The 17,440-nt window shown below is 47.1% G+C and overlaps 1 protein-coding gene and 1 long non-coding RNA gene across 3 annotated transcripts in view; one reads left to right on the top strand and one right to left on the bottom strand.

The window, feature by feature from the left end:
- The first annotated feature begins 3,241 nt into the window (after nucleotides 1-3,241).
- LOC107184119 lies at nucleotides 3,242-3,464 on the top strand. The gene is made up of 2 exons (XR_001514941.1): nucleotides 3,242-3,283; nucleotides 3,389-3,464. It is a non-coding gene; the product is annotated as an uncharacterized LOC107184119 (long non-coding RNA).
- Nucleotides 3,461-17,440, bottom strand: part of EOGT (EGF domain-specific O-linked N-acetylglucosamine (GlcNAc) transferase) — a 42,476-nt gene continuing 28,496 nt past the window's right edge. Inside the window, exons 12-15 of one of the 2 annotated variants that reach the window (XM_015567948.1) lie at nucleotides 13,859-13,920; nucleotides 8,223-8,342; nucleotides 4,479-4,581; nucleotides 3,461-3,931 (exon numbers count right to left, since the gene is read on the bottom strand). In XM_015567948.1, the coding sequence (XP_015423434.1) occupies nucleotides 3,785-3,931; nucleotides 4,479-4,581; nucleotides 8,223-8,342; nucleotides 13,859-13,920 (432 nt within the window). In that variant the 3' untranslated portion in view covers nucleotides 3,461-3,784. Of the gene's footprint in view, nucleotides 3,932-4,478; nucleotides 4,582-7,870; nucleotides 8,118-8,222; nucleotides 8,343-13,858; nucleotides 13,921-17,440 lie in introns of those variants that run through there. The other variant, XM_015567949.1, reaches the window with a different exon arrangement.

Here is a 17,440-nt window from a genome sequence, read left to right as displayed (position 1 = left end):
TAGTAGAAGAATAGATTTTATATGTTTATTTTTTTATTGATTTCAGAGAGGAAGGGAGAGGGAGAGATAGAGACATCAATAATGTGAGAGAACCATTGATCAGCTGCCTCATGCAGGCCCCGCTGAGGATTGAGCCCGAAACCTGGGCATGTGCCCTGACCAGGATTGAACCGTGACCTTCTAATTCATAAGTCAACACTCAACCACTGAGCCACGCTGGCCAGGCAGACTTTATAGTTTTAAAGATAGGAGAGCAATAAATAACATGAGGGAGAGAACACATGGCCCGCAAAGCCAGCTCTAACCCTCTTCAGCATGAATGAGGCTCACTGACGGTCTCTAGTGAAGCCCACCCATCTAACTGCCAGGTGGCAGGCTGTGGGTGGCAGGCTGTGGGTGGCAGGCTGTGGGTGGCAGGCTGTGGGTGGCAGGCTGTGGGTGGCAGGCTGTGGGTGGCAGGCTGTGGGTGGCAGGCTGTGGGTGGCAGGCTGTGGGTGGCAGGCTGTGGGTGGCAGGCTGTAGTAGGTGGCAGGCTGTGGATGGCAAAGGCAGCAGCTGGACGGCACCGCCCTTCCCTGGAGGGTGCTGCAGCGGGCCCCCAGGATGCCCTCCAGACCGATCATTGGGGTGCCTGGTGCTGGCTGCTGGAGGCTCATGGCCAGCTCCTCGCAGGAATCGCATTGCCCTCAGGTTACTGCCCTCCATGAGGATGGCTCTATTCGATTCATTGATATGAGGATCCCTGCCTCATTTGGGGACCCCTCTGAAAAACCACCGGCTCTACCCTCCCCTGAGGAGGCCTCCCCTGCTACTGCCTGCAGTTCAAGTCCTCCCTTGGCCCACGCCCGGCCCCTTCCCATCTCAGAGGTGTGGATGGTGAGCACCGCCCCCACTAAACCTGCACACACAGCTCCGTCCCAGAGGCGGCTTTCCAGAAAGCTGGACCGAAGACCTCCCTCTGGTTATTCCCACCATAGCGCTCGAGCGCCGTCCAGTCAGATCACCCTCGAGGGCAAGCGCGGGACAGAGAGGGCCTTCCCCTTCTCTCCGCTGTGCCCGGAGCCCCGCACAGCAGGGCCCTCGGGAGTGGGTCTGCACTGAGTGAGCACGTGAAGGGGCGGAATGCAAGGCGTGGACTCAGCCTGGGGTCTTCAGGGAAGTCCCTTGAACAGCTTCTGCTTTTATTCCACAGGAAAATGGCAACAATTCTTCAGTCATCCTTGCAAGGATTATGCAATACATTTGTGAAAGCATCCTATAATAAGCGGCTAAATAAATGTAAGGTATAATTTTTATTTAAACTGAATTCTCCATCAGCAAGCTACTTAATTTTTATAATCTAGACCTGGTGGATTGCCAAAAAGGAAGCATGTAACATTCAGACACAGAAGACCTTGAAAATGGTCTGCTACTGAAATAAAATATATGAAAATTTACTCCAAAGCCATACCCCAAATCCCCAAATGTATAAACTATGAAATGCATCTCTTTTAAAGACTTAGTAAAAAGAGCAGTCTTGACATTGTAAATTTTATAACATTTGAAAGCTTCTTTTGCTACCGTAAAAGTCTGATAAAAGTTAATTCCATAGTGTCAAATGTACTTTGTTTATATAAAAATACTCTTTAAATATAGAATATTCAAATATTATAGTTTTATTATAAAATTGTTCTCAATTTCTGAAATTCTCACGTCTATTACTAGCAAATAAATAGCATCATTTCCACACGCTTCTTAAAATGAGGTAAGAAGATAACTTTCCGGTGTTTATGTCTCTGACTAAAAGTGCGACCCTGCCAGCTTGGGATCCTGCAGAAACCACAGCAGCGATTCCCTCACTGAAACTCATGTTGTCTTCTTTTCACACAATCTCAAGACCCAAATCAAAGCTACTGCTACAGCAGTGCACTGTTTGCGGATGTTTTAATAAATATTCCTAACCTCTAGGAGACTGTTCCTAACCCTTTCAAGCGGGGGAGCAGACTCGTTCTTGGCTGGTTAGGTTGCTCGGTCACGCCCTGTGGCACGTTGTTCTTTTCTTTAATAACTCTAAAATGTAAAGAAGTTCTTAGCTCTGCTGGAATCTGCTAATTTTTAAAAGTAGACTTTACAAAACAGAAGTCACCAGCCTCTACATTAGGCAAGTCAGTTGCTAATAAAATGGAAACACCACATTTTGCAGTAAGAGAAGCCCACGATTGTTTACTGCAAAAGCAAGCGATGAACAGTCAGAAATGAGTCCCATTCCGATGGGCTGCACTTCAGACATGCTCTTCCGTCGACGGCACTTCCTACGGCTTCTTTGCATTTGAAATGGATGATGCACACGTGTCTTTTTATAGGAAAGACTCTCCATGGGGCTCATCGGAAGTTTGCACTAATACTGGACACAGTTTCTCCTGGGAGAGGGTGGGGCACGCACACAGGCACTGCGGCTGCCATGCCCACGCCGGAGACCAGGGCTGGACAGACATGCTCCCCAGCAAGGAGCCGTGCAAGCCCGCTGGAGGTCCCAGGCAGTCCTAAAGAACCTGCTGGTGTGCGTTCATCACAGGCAGTGCGTCGTGGGAAGCCTGATTTGCATATGAAATATGTGACTATAAATTAGCACAGCAACAGGATTCATCCAGGCTCTTGGCGCCTATGACCGACGGGCGACCGAAAAGGTACAGCAGGGCATCAGTGCGGGGCTCTGGGCTCGGACAGCGTGCAGCTGATCTGCTTACAGCACATTCACCTGCAGGTGCGTCCAATGGCCCAGCACTGAGATTCGCACCTGTGTGGGGAGGGCTGTAAGGAGTGTGAGTGTGAGTGTATGTATGTGTATGTGTGACTGTGTGTGAGTGGACTGTGAGGTGTGGGTGTGCATGTGGGGGTGTAAGTGTGGGTGTGTGTAGGTGTGTGTGAGAGTGGGTGTATGGGTGTGTGTATGGGTGTGTGTGGGTGTGCATGTGTGTGTATGTGTGGATGTGAGTGGGGATGTGTGTGAGTGCATGGGTGTGTGGGTGTGTGTATGAGTGTAACTATGTGTGAGTGGTGGGTGTAACTGTAGGTGTGTGTGTGTGAGTAGGTGTGTGTGGGTGTGCATGTGTGTGTATGTGTGGATGTGAGTGGGGATGTATGTGAGTGCATGGGTGTGTGGGTGTGTGTATGAGTGTAACTGTGTGAGTGGTGGGTGTGAGTGTAGGTGTATGTGTGTGAGTAGGTGTGTGGGTGTATGTGTGAGGGTGTGTGTGTGTGTGTAGGTATGTGAGTGTATGTGTGGGTGTGAGGGTGGGTGTGTGTAAGTGTGTGTGTGAGTAGGTGTGTGGGTGTATGTGTGAGTGTGAGGGTACATGTGTGTAAGTGTGTGTGTGCGTAGGTGTGTGAGTGTATGTGTGGGTGTGAGGGGTGGGTGTGTGTGGGTGCTGCATGCTTTCCTTTCCTACCACAAGCAGTGCTATGAATAAATTATGACAAATAAAGGCCATGGTGAATTTACTCCGACATCATAACCAGGTGGAGTCTCTAGAATGAACCACCCTGAGGTGTCTCACAGAACCAGTTACAGATTCTGACGCTGAGAAAGCTGAGTGCTTGGATCCCAGAAGAAGAAAACTCAATCCCTCAGCGAGCCATGGCCAGTTTTTGAACTCAAAAAGTCATTTCAGTACAAAAAGAGGATCTTGACAAAGAGCAGTGACGCAAATGTCACACGAAACAGTGTAAAGCCCACAGGCAGAGCCCTGAGGCCGGTCTGAGAGGCTGGAGGAGCGTCCACCTCGCCCCCTGCAGACAGCCGCAGTCACAGCTCGTCTCGTCTGCTCCTCCACGGCCACTTCGGGTGTCGCGATACGTGCTCTGCAGCCTGCAGGACAAGGGCCATAAACTCTTCGACGTCGAAGGAGTAGTTGGTAAACTTCGGATGTTCCCCCAGAGTAGGGTGGTGGCCCTGGAAAACCAAACCAAAACACAGGTCTGTAAGTCAGAGGATGTGGTTTTCTGAACAGGAAAAAATTAGTTTCCTTTGGCCAAAGCAACAGTCTTAATTTGCGCCCTCCCTCGGAAGTCAGCAAATAGTTTTTGGTAAAGTCCAAAGAACACCTATTTTAACTCTGTGGACCGCAGCCTCTGTCACGGTGACTCAACTCTGCCATGGAAGGGCACAAGCAGCCAGACAACTCATACTGTGTCCCAATAAAACTTTATTTGTAAAAACAGGTGGGGGGCCAGATTTGGCCTGCTGGTCTCCAGTCCGCTGATCCCTCTGATTTGCAATTGAATAGCCCTTTCTAGGCCCAAATTTCATGAAATTTTCTTATTAACATTAAAGATACCGAGTGGATACCCTCTTCCTCCAATCTGCAAATATGAGATACAACTCAGTATTCCAGAGAACAATTTTCCTTTGAAGCTGAGCAATAGTTTTTCACATTCATAACTACACACTTCACATGAACTGAAAAGCAGAAGCAGGGGCGCTTCGCCATTTCACTTGCCTTGTCCTGAGGAAAGACCTTGTTCTGCCTGCGCCAGGTGACGTAGTGGACGCCGCGGAGCCGGGCCAGGTCCAGGTAGCAGCGCTGGTCTCCACAGTTGTACCTGAGGCCGGGCAGCCACATGTGAGGCTTGGCTGCAGTGTGTGTCCGGCCCACAGTTCTCTGGGAAAAAATGCACCTCCAAACGGGTTCTCTCAAAGGTCATGTGCACCATGAACCAGACTGAGGGAGGCTACCGTGGGCAACCCAGGCGTACAGGGGTCAGTACGTGAAACAGTTATTCTTGTATTCTCATTTATTAATTATCATATTCATTGCCATATGGACAACAGTAAACCTACTTTTGCCCCACCCTGTACTTTTAAAATATTCTCATAACTAGATTAACTTTTAAAAAACAGAATGGAATGGAGACAGACCTTTATCAACAGGGCTGACCAAGAATTCCATATTCTCATAATACCCGTCTCTGCAGGCATGGCCGTGGCCTTGGGGCAGGTAACACTTCCAAGGTCACAGAGCCAGCGAAGCCAGGGCAAGTCCAAGGCCTGGGCTGCCTCAGTGACCCTCTCTTTCCTCCCGTCCCCCCGCTTCCCTCCCCCCTCTGTCTCTAAGAGAAATGAAGACAGATCAAATCCACAATCATCTGGCTGTTTCTCTAACGAGTGAATTTTTTACGTCTTGCGTGGTGCGGAAGTTCCTGGCACCTCTTTCTAAACAGTCATCTGTTTAAATAGTGAGTCAGCTCATTTTTATATTGAAACCACACAATCAGGATAGGAGACCTACAGATGAGGCGGGTGTGGAACTCTCCCGGGAGAGAAGGCATGTCTCCACTCCAGCTGCGGGGGCAGAGCACAGGGACCAGAATGTCCACCCTGACCCTCAAGGTCTGTGCGAGCAGTGAGCCTGTGGGAGGCAGGGAGCACACAGGAGCAGGGAATACATGGGAGCAGGGAGCACACAAGAGGCAGGGACCAGGGAACCTGCAGAAGCAGGAAGCACATGGGAACAGGGAGCAGGGAGCACATGGGAGCAGGGAACCTGCAGGAGCAGGGAGCACATGGGAACAGGGAGCACATGGGAGCTCACAGGAGCAGGGAGCACATGGGAGCTCACAGGAGCAGGGCTTGTGCTGGAGCTGGTTCTTCATGAGATGCACAGGCTTTCACACTCTCATGCTTTAAAAATCGTGGTAGGAAACACATACATAAAATGTATCACCTTAGCCATTCAGGCGTGCAGTTCAGTAGCGGTAAGGACACTCACATTATTGTGTAAGCAACTTCCAGCTTCAAACGCACACGATTTAACACCGACTCCTCCTGGGCCCCAGCCCTTGGCACCCAGCTCCTTTCTGTCTCTGCGAATACGACCCTCTAGGGACCTCCTGTACGTGAAGTCAGTATCTGTCCTCCTGTGACGGGCTTACTTCACTTCAGATAATGTCCTCCATTGACATATATGCCTGTTCTTGTGCCATGTGGGCATGTGACGAGATTTCCTTCCTTGTCAGGGTGAGTCATATTCCACTGCGTGTCCAGCCCACATTCTGTAACCCACCCATCCCCTGGTGGGCGTATGGGTGGCTTCCACATCTGGGCTGCTGTGAACATGGGTGTGCAACACACAGCTTCTCTCGCAGCACACTGATCACGCCCAGTGTCAGCGACGCCCAGCTGGAGAGGCACAGGGGAGTGAACCCCGAGAAAGAAACCATATTCACCAATAAATGGGATTGTTTTTTAGTTTCTCTTTCCAAGAGTTCATTATTAGTGTATAAAAATGCCACCCATTTCTGGATATTCATTTTGTATCCTGCTACTTTGCCATATTCATTTATTAGATGCAGTAGTTTTTTGGTGGAATTTTTGGGATTTTCTATGTATAATATCATGTCATCTGTGAATAATGACAGTTTTACTTCCTCCTTTCCAATTTGGATGCCTTTTATGTCTTCTTGTCTGATTGCTGTGACAGAGCTTCCTATGTTACGTTGAATCAGAGTGGTAAAAGCGGACATCCCTGTCTTGTTCCTGATCTTAAGGGAAATGGTTTTAGTTTTTGCCCATTGAGTATAATGTTGGCTGTAGGTTTTTCTTAACCAAAAAGGTAAAAGACCTGTTCCTATTAAACTACCAATGGCATCTTTTACAGATTAAGAACAAATATTCCAAAACTGTATATGGAACCCCAAAAGACACCGAATAGCTTTAGCAAACTTGAGAAAGAAGAACAAAGTAGGAGGGACAACAATACAGGATATCAAGTTATATTACACAGTCACTGTAATCAAAACAGCCTGGTACTGGCACAAGAATGGGCATATATGTCAGTGGAACAGAACAGAGTCCAGAAGTCAACTCATGGCAATATGGTCAATTAATATTTGGCAAAAGACCACTGGAATCCCACTTCTAGGAATATATCCCAAGAAATCAGAAACACCAATCAGAAAGGATATATGCACCCCTATGTTCATAGCAGCACAATTCACCACAGCTAAGATTTGGAAACAGCCTAAGTGCCCATCAGAAGATGAGTGGATTAAAAAATTGTGGTACATCTACACAATGGAATACTACGCTGCTGTAAAAAAGAAAGAACTCTTACCTTTCACAACAGCATGGATGGACCCAGAGAGCATTATGCTAAGTGAAATAAGCCAGTCGGAGAAAGATATGTATCATATGACCTCACTCATTTGTGGAATATAATGAACAAAAATAGATCCAAAGACACAGAAGCATCAAACAGACTGTCGAATCTCAGAGAGAAGACAGGAGAGGGGGAGTGTGTAAGAGATCAACCAAAGCACTTGTATGCATGCATATAAGCAATACCAATGGACACAGATAGTAGAGGGATAAGGGCATGTGCTGGGGGTTGGGAGTAGCTGGGGAGAGGTCAATGGGGGGGGAAAGGAGACATATGTAATACTTTAAACAATAAAGAATTTAAATTAAAAAATATATATTTGGCAAAAGAAGCAACAGCATACAATGGAGTAAATGGTACTGGGAAAATTGGACAGATACATGCAAAAAAAAATGCAACTAGACCACCAACTTACACCAAACACAAGAATAAACTCAAAATGGATAAAAGACTTAAATGTAAGTCACAAAACCATAAAAATCCCTTACCCTTTGAGACAGCATGGAGGGACCTGGAGAGTGTTATGCTAAGTGAAATAAGTCAACCAGAGAAAAACGAGTATCACATGATCTCACTCATATGTGGAGTCTAATGAACACAATAAACTGAAGAACAACACAGATCCAGAGACATAGAAGCATGGGACAGACTGACGATTCTCAGAGGGAAGGGGCAGGGCGGGAAGAGATTAACCAAAGAACTTATATGCACATGTGCATAACCATGGACACAGACAATAATGTGGGGAAGGCCTGGGACAGGGCAACAGGGTGCAGGGAAGCAAAGGGGGCAAATGGGGGACTCTATAACAGAGTCAACATCAAAAACAATAGCAAAAAGAAAAGAAATCCCAGAGTCACATCTTCCGCTGAGACAGGGAGGAGCAGGTGGTTGCTTGCTAAGTGAAATGGCAGGCTGCAGCCTTCTCATTTTTAGTATTAGGTCTTTTTTCTTTACAAATGCCGATAGGGTGTGACTTCCCTGGAAGGATTAAGTACTTAGCCTTTGGGTGAGCTGAGCGGAAGTCTCGGCATGCATAAAGAACATCGTGAGCCGCGGCAATGTAAAACCATGCCAAGTACTTACAGTTCAAATACAGCAGCCCAGTCCGGAAGGAAAAGCAAATGGGTAAGACCAGCTCCATGCATTCCAATAAATATGTCCGTGTTATGGGTGATCCTTAGCTGATCTAAAAACCCAAGTTCCCTGTGAACATACAGAAGACAGATGGAAAGAACAAAGTATTAAGTCCAGCTGAGCTCATGACCCATAGTAACAATTTTTATACAAGTGTCTTTCCCGATTTAATTCACATTCCACCGTGATCTTTTTGCCAATTTCAAGCCTTACTCCAGTATTTAATAACTTAATGAGTCAATAATTTTACATTTTTCCCAAGTAAACACTCTTTAAAAACTTAAATGCATTTATCTTAGAAGGAACCTTTTATAGCTGTCTTGAGTGGAAAACTAATAACACAGGCCATAAGCAAAATTGTAAAAATAGATATAATCAGTCCTAGCTGGTTTGGCTCAGTGGATAGAGCGTTGGCCTGTGGACTGAAGGGTCCTGGGTTTGATTCCAGTCAAGGGCACATGTCCAGGTTGCAGGCTTGATCCCCAGTAGGGGGCATGCAGGAGGCAGCTGATCAATGATGCTCTCTCATCATTGATGTTTCTATCTCTCTCTTCCTCTCTGAAATAAAAATATATTTTAAAAAAATAGATATAATCAAACTAAAAAGCATTATTCAAATCAAGGTAGTTATCATTGCAAGGCAACCCTCTAAGCCCATCTGCCTGCTCTCAAGGAAAAAGAGAAATTAGGGAAGGTTGAAGAGATGTCTGGGACACCAGCACAAACTGAAGACTACTCCCTGGTGATAAAGGAGTTTTAGCAGGAAAGTTATTCCTCCTGAGTGAGCTGACTTATTCTAAAGAACTAAAATGGTCCCAATGCCACTGAGCATTTTCTTGCCTTTGCAACAGACAAATCCACAATTTTATGCACGCTAGGGTTGTAAAAGTGTCCTTTGAATTCAAGACGCTGAAAGACACAAAACTCTGAACTAAAAGCAATGCCAAGAGATTAAAAATGGCTGCGGAGTAAGTGGATGCTGCATGGACATGCTCCCAGGACCAAACTGGAATTACAGCTAAAATACAGAAAAACTTCCTGAATAATCAATGGAAGACTCGCTGGAGAGAACCCTGATAACTGAGAACAGAAAGCGGAGACCACATAGAGACTGGTAGGAGAGGCGGAGGCACAAAAACGATGGCCAGGCTCCCACAGATAGCAACTGAAATTCCAGAGAGGTATCTCAGCTGTGGGGGGTTCCCACTGAGAACTCTGGGATCTAATCCCCAAGCTGGCCCCCCATCAGAAAGCACCAGAACTGAGAAGGGTACCCACATAACATCTGGCTGTGAAAAGTAGGATTGCTGCCTGCCAGCAGGGAGAGATAGCTGGAAATCCAGGCACCTTCTTAAAGGGCCAATGTACAAAATTTCCTGTGGAGCCACCCACCCTGTGCTCCGGCAGAGGGAGGGCAGAGTGGACTGTAGCTGAGTGAGTAGAATCCAAGATTGGGGGTTGTAGGGTTAAAGCTCAGAAGGCACACACCCCAGTTTCCTTTGCTGAGTCATTCCCTCACACTTCAGAGGTCATCTTTCTCACACAGACATTTTCTATAGAGGCGACCTTGCCTGAAGACAGCTGATCCACCCTATTGGAAAACACCTTGCCCCACCATACTGGAGGTTCTGATGCCCATTAAGAGACTGAGAATAACAATTAGCCTCCAGGGAGAAGCAATTGCCCCACCCTGTTGAAAAAAACTCTCACCACACCTGTGGACAACTGCTTGAGGGAAATTCAAGACGGAACCCTATCAGTCTGTAGGCAGTCTGTCTTAGGAAACTTTGAGTCTTTGCCTGGTTTAATCAGTAGAAACAGCATTTGACACTATCCTGCACTAGTAATTGAGAGGTGTAGCAGATCTACCTAACACATAGTCACAAACTCAAACGGGCAGCCAAAATGAGAAGACAAAGAAACAACCCCCAAATGAAAGGACAATAGAATTCTCCAGAAGAAGAGATAAATGAAATGGAGGTAAGAAATTTATCTGGGCCCTAACCAGTGTGGCTCAGTGAATAGAGCATCAGCCTGCAGACTCATTATTGATATTTCTCTCTCTCTCTTTCCTTTGCTTCCTCTCTCTGAAACAATAAAATATATATTTTTTTAAAAAAAGAAATTAATTTATCTGGGCCTAGCTGGTTTGGCTCAGTGGATAGAGTGTCAGCCTGTAGACTGAAGGGTACCAGGTTCAATTCTGGTCAAGGGCATATGCCTGGTGTGCTGGCTCAATCCCCAGTAGGGGGCATTCAGGAGGCAGCTGATCAACGATTCTCTCTCATCATTGATGTTTCTGTCTCTCTCTCCCTCTCCCTTTCTCTTTGAAATCAATAAAAATGTATTTATAAAAAAAAAGAAATGTATCTGATATAGAGTTCAGAATAATGATGGTAAAATACTCAACAGCATGAGAAAAGATATAGTAACTCTGAAAACAGAAATAAAGAATGACATAGCATAAGCCGATCCATGATTCTCTTTCATAATTGATGTCTCTATCTCTCTCCCTTTCCCTTCCTCTCTGAAATCAATAAAAATATATATTTTTTAAAAAGAATGACATAGCACAAATAAAGAACACATTGGGAGGAGATTAGGGGAAGCTGAGGATCGAATCAGTAAATTATAAGACAAGGTTGGCCCTAGCTGGTGTGGCTCAGTGAATAGAACGTCAGCCTGCAGACCAAAGGGTCTCAGGTTCGATTCTGGTCAAGGGCACGTACCTTGGTTGCAGGCTCCTCCCCGGCCCAGGCCCTGGTCAGGGCACAACCAACCAATGTGTTTCTCTCACACCAATGTTTCTGTCTTTCCCTCTCTCTTCCACTCTCTCTAAATGATCAATGGAAAAATATCCTTAGGTGAGGATTAACAGCAACAATAAAAAAGAAGAAGAGAGGGTTGAAAAATATCACTCAATCAGAAAACCAAAAAGAAAAAACAATTACAAAAAAGGAGGACAGCTTAAGGGAGCTGTGGGACAATGTGAAACATAACAATATTTCAATAGCAGGTGTGCCAGAAGAGGCAGAAAGAGAGAAAGGAAGAGAGAACATGTTTGAGGAAAGAATGGCAAAATATTTCCCTAACCTGGTAAAAGAAAAAGTCACACAAGTCCAAAAGGCACAGAACCCCAAGCAAAAAGAACCCAAACAGGCCCACACTCAGACACATCATAATTAAAAATGCCAAAAATTAAAGTCAAAGAGAGAATCTTAAAGGCAGCAAGAGAAAAGCAAACTCTTACCTACAAAAGAGCTCCCATAAGGCTGACAACTGATTACTTATCAGAAACTCTACTAGCCAGAAGGGAATGGCAAGAAGTACTCAAGGTAATGGAAAGCAAAGATCTGAAGCCAAGATTACTATATCCAGCACCAAGCCAGCATTACAAGAAATACTAAAGGGACTGCTGTAATGAGAAGAAGAAAGAGAGAGAGAAACCTAGGCATACAGAATTAAAATGGCAATAAATAAGTACCTATCAATAATAACCTTAAATGTAAATGAATTAAATGCTCCAATCAAAAGACAGAGGGTAGCTGAATGGATATAAAAACATGACCTAACTATATGCTGTCTATAAAAGACCCACCTCAGAACAAAAGACACAAACAGGATGAGAGTGAAGGGACGGAAAACACTTTCCATGTAAATGGAAAAGAAAAAAAAGCTGGAATAGCAATACTCATATCTGACAAAATAGATTTCAAAATGAAGGCCATCACAAGAGATAACAAAGGTAACTACATAATACTAAAAGGATCGATCTAACAAGAGGATATAACCCTGGTAAACTTTAATGCACCCAATATAGGAGCATCCAAATATATTTTAAAAAGCTTCTAGAGATGTCAAGGGAGAAATTGACAGCAATATAATCATAGCAGGGGACTTTAATACCCTACTAACATCATTGATAAATCTTCTACACAAAAAATCAACAAGGAAACAGCAATCCTAAATAACACTCTAGATCAGATGGAACTAATTGACATCTTCAAAACATTTTACCCCAAAGCTATGGAATATACATTCTTGAGTGCACATGGGACATTTTCAAACACAGACTATATGTCAGGACACAAGCTAAGTCTCTACAAATTCAAGAAGATTACAATCATATCAAGCATCTTCTCAGACCACAATAGCATAAATTAGAAGTCAGCTACAATAAAAATGCTCAAAAACAATCAAATACATGGAGACTACATAGCATGCTATCAAACAAAGAATGGTTTACCAAAGAGATCAAAGGAGAAAAAAAAATAAAATCCTTGAAAATGGGCAAAGGACCTAAATTGACACTTTTCGAAAGTGTGACACACAGAAGGCCAAGAGACATATGAAAACACGCTCAAAGTCACTAATCATCTGATAGATGCAAATCTGAATGATGAGATACCATCGCAACCTGTCAAATGGCCATCATCAACAAATCAACAAATAACAAGTGCTGGCGAGGATGCGGAGAAAAAGGAACCCTCGTGCACTGCTGGTGGGAATACAGGCTGGTGCAGTCACTGTGGAGAACAGTATGGAGTTTCCTCAAAAAATTAAAAATGGAACTCCCATTTGACCCAGTAATACCACTTCTAGGAATATATCCCAATAAATCAGAAACACCACTCAGAAAGGACATATGCACCTCTGTGTTCATAGCAGCACAATTTACAATAGCTAAGATTTGGAAACAGCCTAAATGCCCATCAGCAGATGAGTGGATTAAGAAACTGTGGTACATCTACACAATGGAACACTATGCTGCTGTAAAAAAGAACTGTTACCATTCACCACAGCATGGATGGACATGGAGAGCCTTATGCTAAGCGAAGTAAGCCAGTCAGAGAAAGAGAAATATCACATGATCTCACTCATATGTGGAATCTAATGAACCACATAAACTGATGAATAAAAATAAACCTAGTGCCCAGGCTGGTTTAGCTCAGTGGATAGAGCATTGACCTGTGGCCTGAAGGGTCCCAGGTTTGATTCCGGTCTAAGGGCACGTGCCTAGGTTGTTGGCTCGATCCCCAGTAGGGGGTACACAGGAGGCAACCAATCAATGATTCTCTCTCATCATTGATGTTTCTCTCTCTCTCTCCCTCTCCTTTCCTCTCTGAAATCATTAACAATATATTTTTTTAAAAATAGACCCAGAGACACAGAAGCATGAACAGACTGTTGAACATCAGAGGGAAGGTGGGGTCAGTGGGTGGAAAGAGCTCAACCAATGAACTTGTTTGCATATATTCATAACCCGTGGACACAGACAATGTGGTGGTGAGGGCCTTGGGCAGCGGGGACAGGAGTGGGCTGCAAGAGGTTAATGGGGGGAAAAGGGAGGCCTATGTAATACTTTCAACAATAAAGATTTTTAAAAAGAAAGAAAGAGAAATGAGATAGTAAGGTAGCAACATGAGGCCTGGAACAGCGCAGAGCACTCGCCCTGTGCCCGTCTCACTCCCTCCTGGCCTCTGATGCCCCTACCAGCCTAGGGGCCAGCACTCCAGTCCGAAACCCTCCTCCCCCCCGACGCATCCAAGCAGACACCAGCTCTGCCCAGGGTGCTGGTCACTTACTTATATTTGTAATCGACAATCTGGACTTCAAATGTGGAGACCGTTTTCAGTGCGTTCACGAGCTGCGAATGCAACAGAAACATGTGAAATTTCTTTTCCTTCCCCAGTTTTACTTATATTTGAGTCCTCAATTTCTTCTTTCCCGTATAAAGTATTTTTCAGGTACTAAACAGCCTCAGGTCTATTGCTCTAACCTTCACTGAGTTCCCGTGCGGGCTGCGCCCCTGGACACATGACCTCCCTGAGTTCACAGTGGCTGGTTCTGAGGCTGCTCAGACCCGTTCAGGTCAGAGGGCGTGGGGGGAGGCTGGCTTCATGCCAGCTCTCACTACTACCATTTGCTAGTTTTCCCTCCAGTTTCAGCCCGTAGTTCCTGGGCCCTTACTGGTTCCAGACATTATGTTAAGAATTTTCTTCCTATCCATTTTCTCATTTCAGACAAACCATTAGTGCATTGGACATCATCCTCTGGAAATACTGAATTCTTGGCAGAAAAACATTTTCAATATTTCTACACAGAAAAACAATTGTTCTTTTAGCAAACAGAGGGTAAAAAAGCAAATTAACCTACTAGTAAAATCAAAGCCAGGGTTTCTATGTCCCTGAGAATTAGGCCCCTTAACCCAACACTGTGACTCCCGGCTCTTCACAAATGCCTGCGCCTGTGGCCTATTTCCTGTGTCTGTGTCCTATTTCCTGTGTCTGTGTCCTGTGCCCTGTGCCCTGTGCCCCGTACCTGTGTCCTGTGTCTGTGTCCTGTGCCCTGTGTCCTGTGCCTGTGTCTGTGTTCTGTGCCCGTGTCCTGTGCCTGTGTCCTATGCCCTGTGCCCTGTGCCTGTACCCTGTGCACTGTGTCCTCTACCCTATGTCCTGTGTCCTGTGCCCTTTGTGTCCTGTGTCTCGTGCCTGTGGCACACAGATGCACACCGACGGTTACAAAGCCTCTCTGACTATGCCCTTACATTGTGCTGGCCCTCCTCAGCTTAGGTGCAGGTCTCCATCCGCCTTCGCTCCTCCCCAGAGCCTGACTGCTCTGTGCCCCTGTACGTGATGCCCCAGAGGCTCAGCGCAGGACGGACCGCACAGCCCTGCACATCCTTTCCCAGGTCTCACAAGTCCCAGACCCAAAGTTTAAACCTGGAGCAGGCGGCTCCCCAGAACACACGTGAACCCTTCACTGTCCCCACGGCACCATTCCAAGGGCCCACATGTCCGGAACCTGAAATCGGGGACCTTTCAGAAGCAAAAGTCCATTTTCCAGGAAGAATTGGTGCTGATACCCCCAAAGTCCCACCGGGCCTGGGTCAGGGACTCAGACCTGAGCCTCGCCTCCCGCCTCCTTGCCCAAATATCTGCCAAAAAGTCTCCATTTTCTCCACAGCCGACATCACAGCATTGGCTTCTGTGTGAGTGACAGCTCCATTCGGTGACCATTCAGGCAGCAGCCCCACTCGGTGACCATTCAGGCAGTGGCCCCACTCAGTGACCATTCAGGTGGTGGCCCCACTCAGTGACCATTCAGGCAGCGGCCCCTCTCGGTGACCTGGTGGCCCCTCTCAGTGGCCATTCAGGCGGCAGCCCCTCTCAGTGACCATTCAGGTGGTGGCCTCATTCGGTGATCATTCAGGTGGTAGCCCCTCTCGGTGACCATTCAGGTGGTGGCCCCGTTTGGTGACCATTCAAGTGTTGGCCCCACTTGGTGACCATTCAGGCGGCAGCCCCTCTAGGTGACCATTCAGGTGGTGGCCTCGTTTCGTGACCATTCAGGCAGCAGCTCCTCTCGGTGACCATTCAGGCGGCAGTCCCTCTCAGTGACCATTCAGGCAGCAGTCCCTCTCAGTGACCATTCAGGCAGCAGTCCCTCTCAGTGACCATTCAGGCAGCAGTCCCTCTCAGTGACCATTCAGGCAGCAGTCCCTCTGACGGGGGGGTGGCGCCCCAGCCACAAGCCAGGCTGATGGCTGCCAGAACAGGTCCAACTGCAGCTTAGGTCTGCTCCCTACTGGCAAGTGGACATCCCCAAGGGCTCCCAGGCTGCCAGAGCCATGTTTGACTGCCAGCTTAGGCCCAATCCCCAAGGGAACGGGCCTATGCCAGCAGGTGGTCATCCCCCGAGGAGTCCCAGACTGTGAGAGGTCACAGGCCAGGCTGATGACCATTCAGGCGGCAGTCCCTCTCGGTGACCATTCAGGTGGTGGCCCCTCTCAGTGACCATTCAGGTGGCAGCCCCTCTCGGTGACCCTTTGGGCAGCGGCCCCACTCAGTGACGGCTTGGGTGGCAGGAAGGGACTGTGGCCTGTAGCCGCCTGCCTGAGGCCCTGACCCAGGAGGTGGCGCTGGAGGCTGTCTGCCCCGATGCTTGCCTCCTCCGTGCTACTTTCTAGTGTCACTTTCGGGAAAAGAAGCAGTGGGCGTCCCCTGGTTGTCTAACGCCTGTCAGGCCTGCGGGTCAGAGCCCGCCCTTGGGGGGCCCTGAGAGGCTCTAGGGAGCCGAGGGGGCTGCGTCCCCAGCCCTGCGGGCCTTCCTCCACAAGAGCCTCCACCGGCACGTGTCTGCGCCAGCGTCTGTGAAGGTGGAGCTCTGCAGCCACCTCCAGCCGACCACACAGGCAGAGCGGCGCCCGCAGCAGCCCTCCACCACCGCCCTGAGTGAGCATGTGCGTGGCCACCCAGGTCGGCCTCCCACTTCGTGGGTGCTGGTCCTGGGTGGGCAGCAGTGAGTGTGTGTGTGAGTGTGTCTCTGTGTCTATGACTGTATGCATATCTGTATGTGACTGTGTGTCTGTGTCTGTGTGTCTGTGACTGTAGGTGTGTCTCTGTCTGTGTGTGTCTGTGTGTGTCTGTGTGTGTCTGTGTGTCTGTGACTGTAGGTGTATCTCTGTGTCTGTGTGTGTGTATCTGTGTGTCTGTGACTGTAGGTGTGTCTCTGTGTCTGTGTGTGTCTGTGTGTCTGTGACTGTAGGTGTATCTCTGTGTCTGTGTGTGTGTATCTGTGTGTCTGTGACTGTAGGTGTGTCTCTGTGTCTGTGTGTGCGCGCGCGCGTGTCCCCATCCCCTACTGAGAAGCATCTCACTCAGCTGGAAGCTCTGCAGTCCTTCAGAAACGGGAGCCCCACATGAATCACCTTGCGAGTGAGATGTTAGCCCTTCGCCTAAGCTACCAACAGTCTGAGGTCTTTTATTGTCACTTTGAGTAAACGGGTAATTTAATATTGTGTCACAGTGATATATGATCTTTTTGGTCAAGTATGTTTGACCAGGTTTTTAATGGAGACTTTTTTTAACCTGGAAATGGCTTTGGGTTACTCCCTATAATGCCTCAAACATTTGTTCTCTCTCCCTATAAAAGAGAAGTTTTAAACTAATTTGGCCTACTTAACATACCAAAATTACATGGGAAGACTTGTCAAATGAAATAATTCTAGTTGCTATCTTGAAACACTAAGTATTATTGTACGTATGTTCAAATCTCAGTGGAGGCATGACTCAGGCAATTGAGTGTCCACAAGAAGGGGCTGTGAGGAGCCGCCAGGTGGACGCCACAGCAGGCAGCGCGCTCGGTCAGCACGGGCTGGGCACCGC

This window comes from Myotis davidii, unplaced genomic scaffold (genome assembly GCF_000327345.1).
Source record: "Myotis davidii unplaced genomic scaffold, ASM32734v1 scaffold821, whole genome shotgun sequence".
NCBI lineage: Eukaryota > Metazoa > Chordata > Mammalia > Chiroptera > Vespertilionidae > Myotis > Myotis davidii.
Note: the sequence above shows the minus strand (reverse complement) of the source record. Positions and strands in the feature narration are given on the sequence as shown.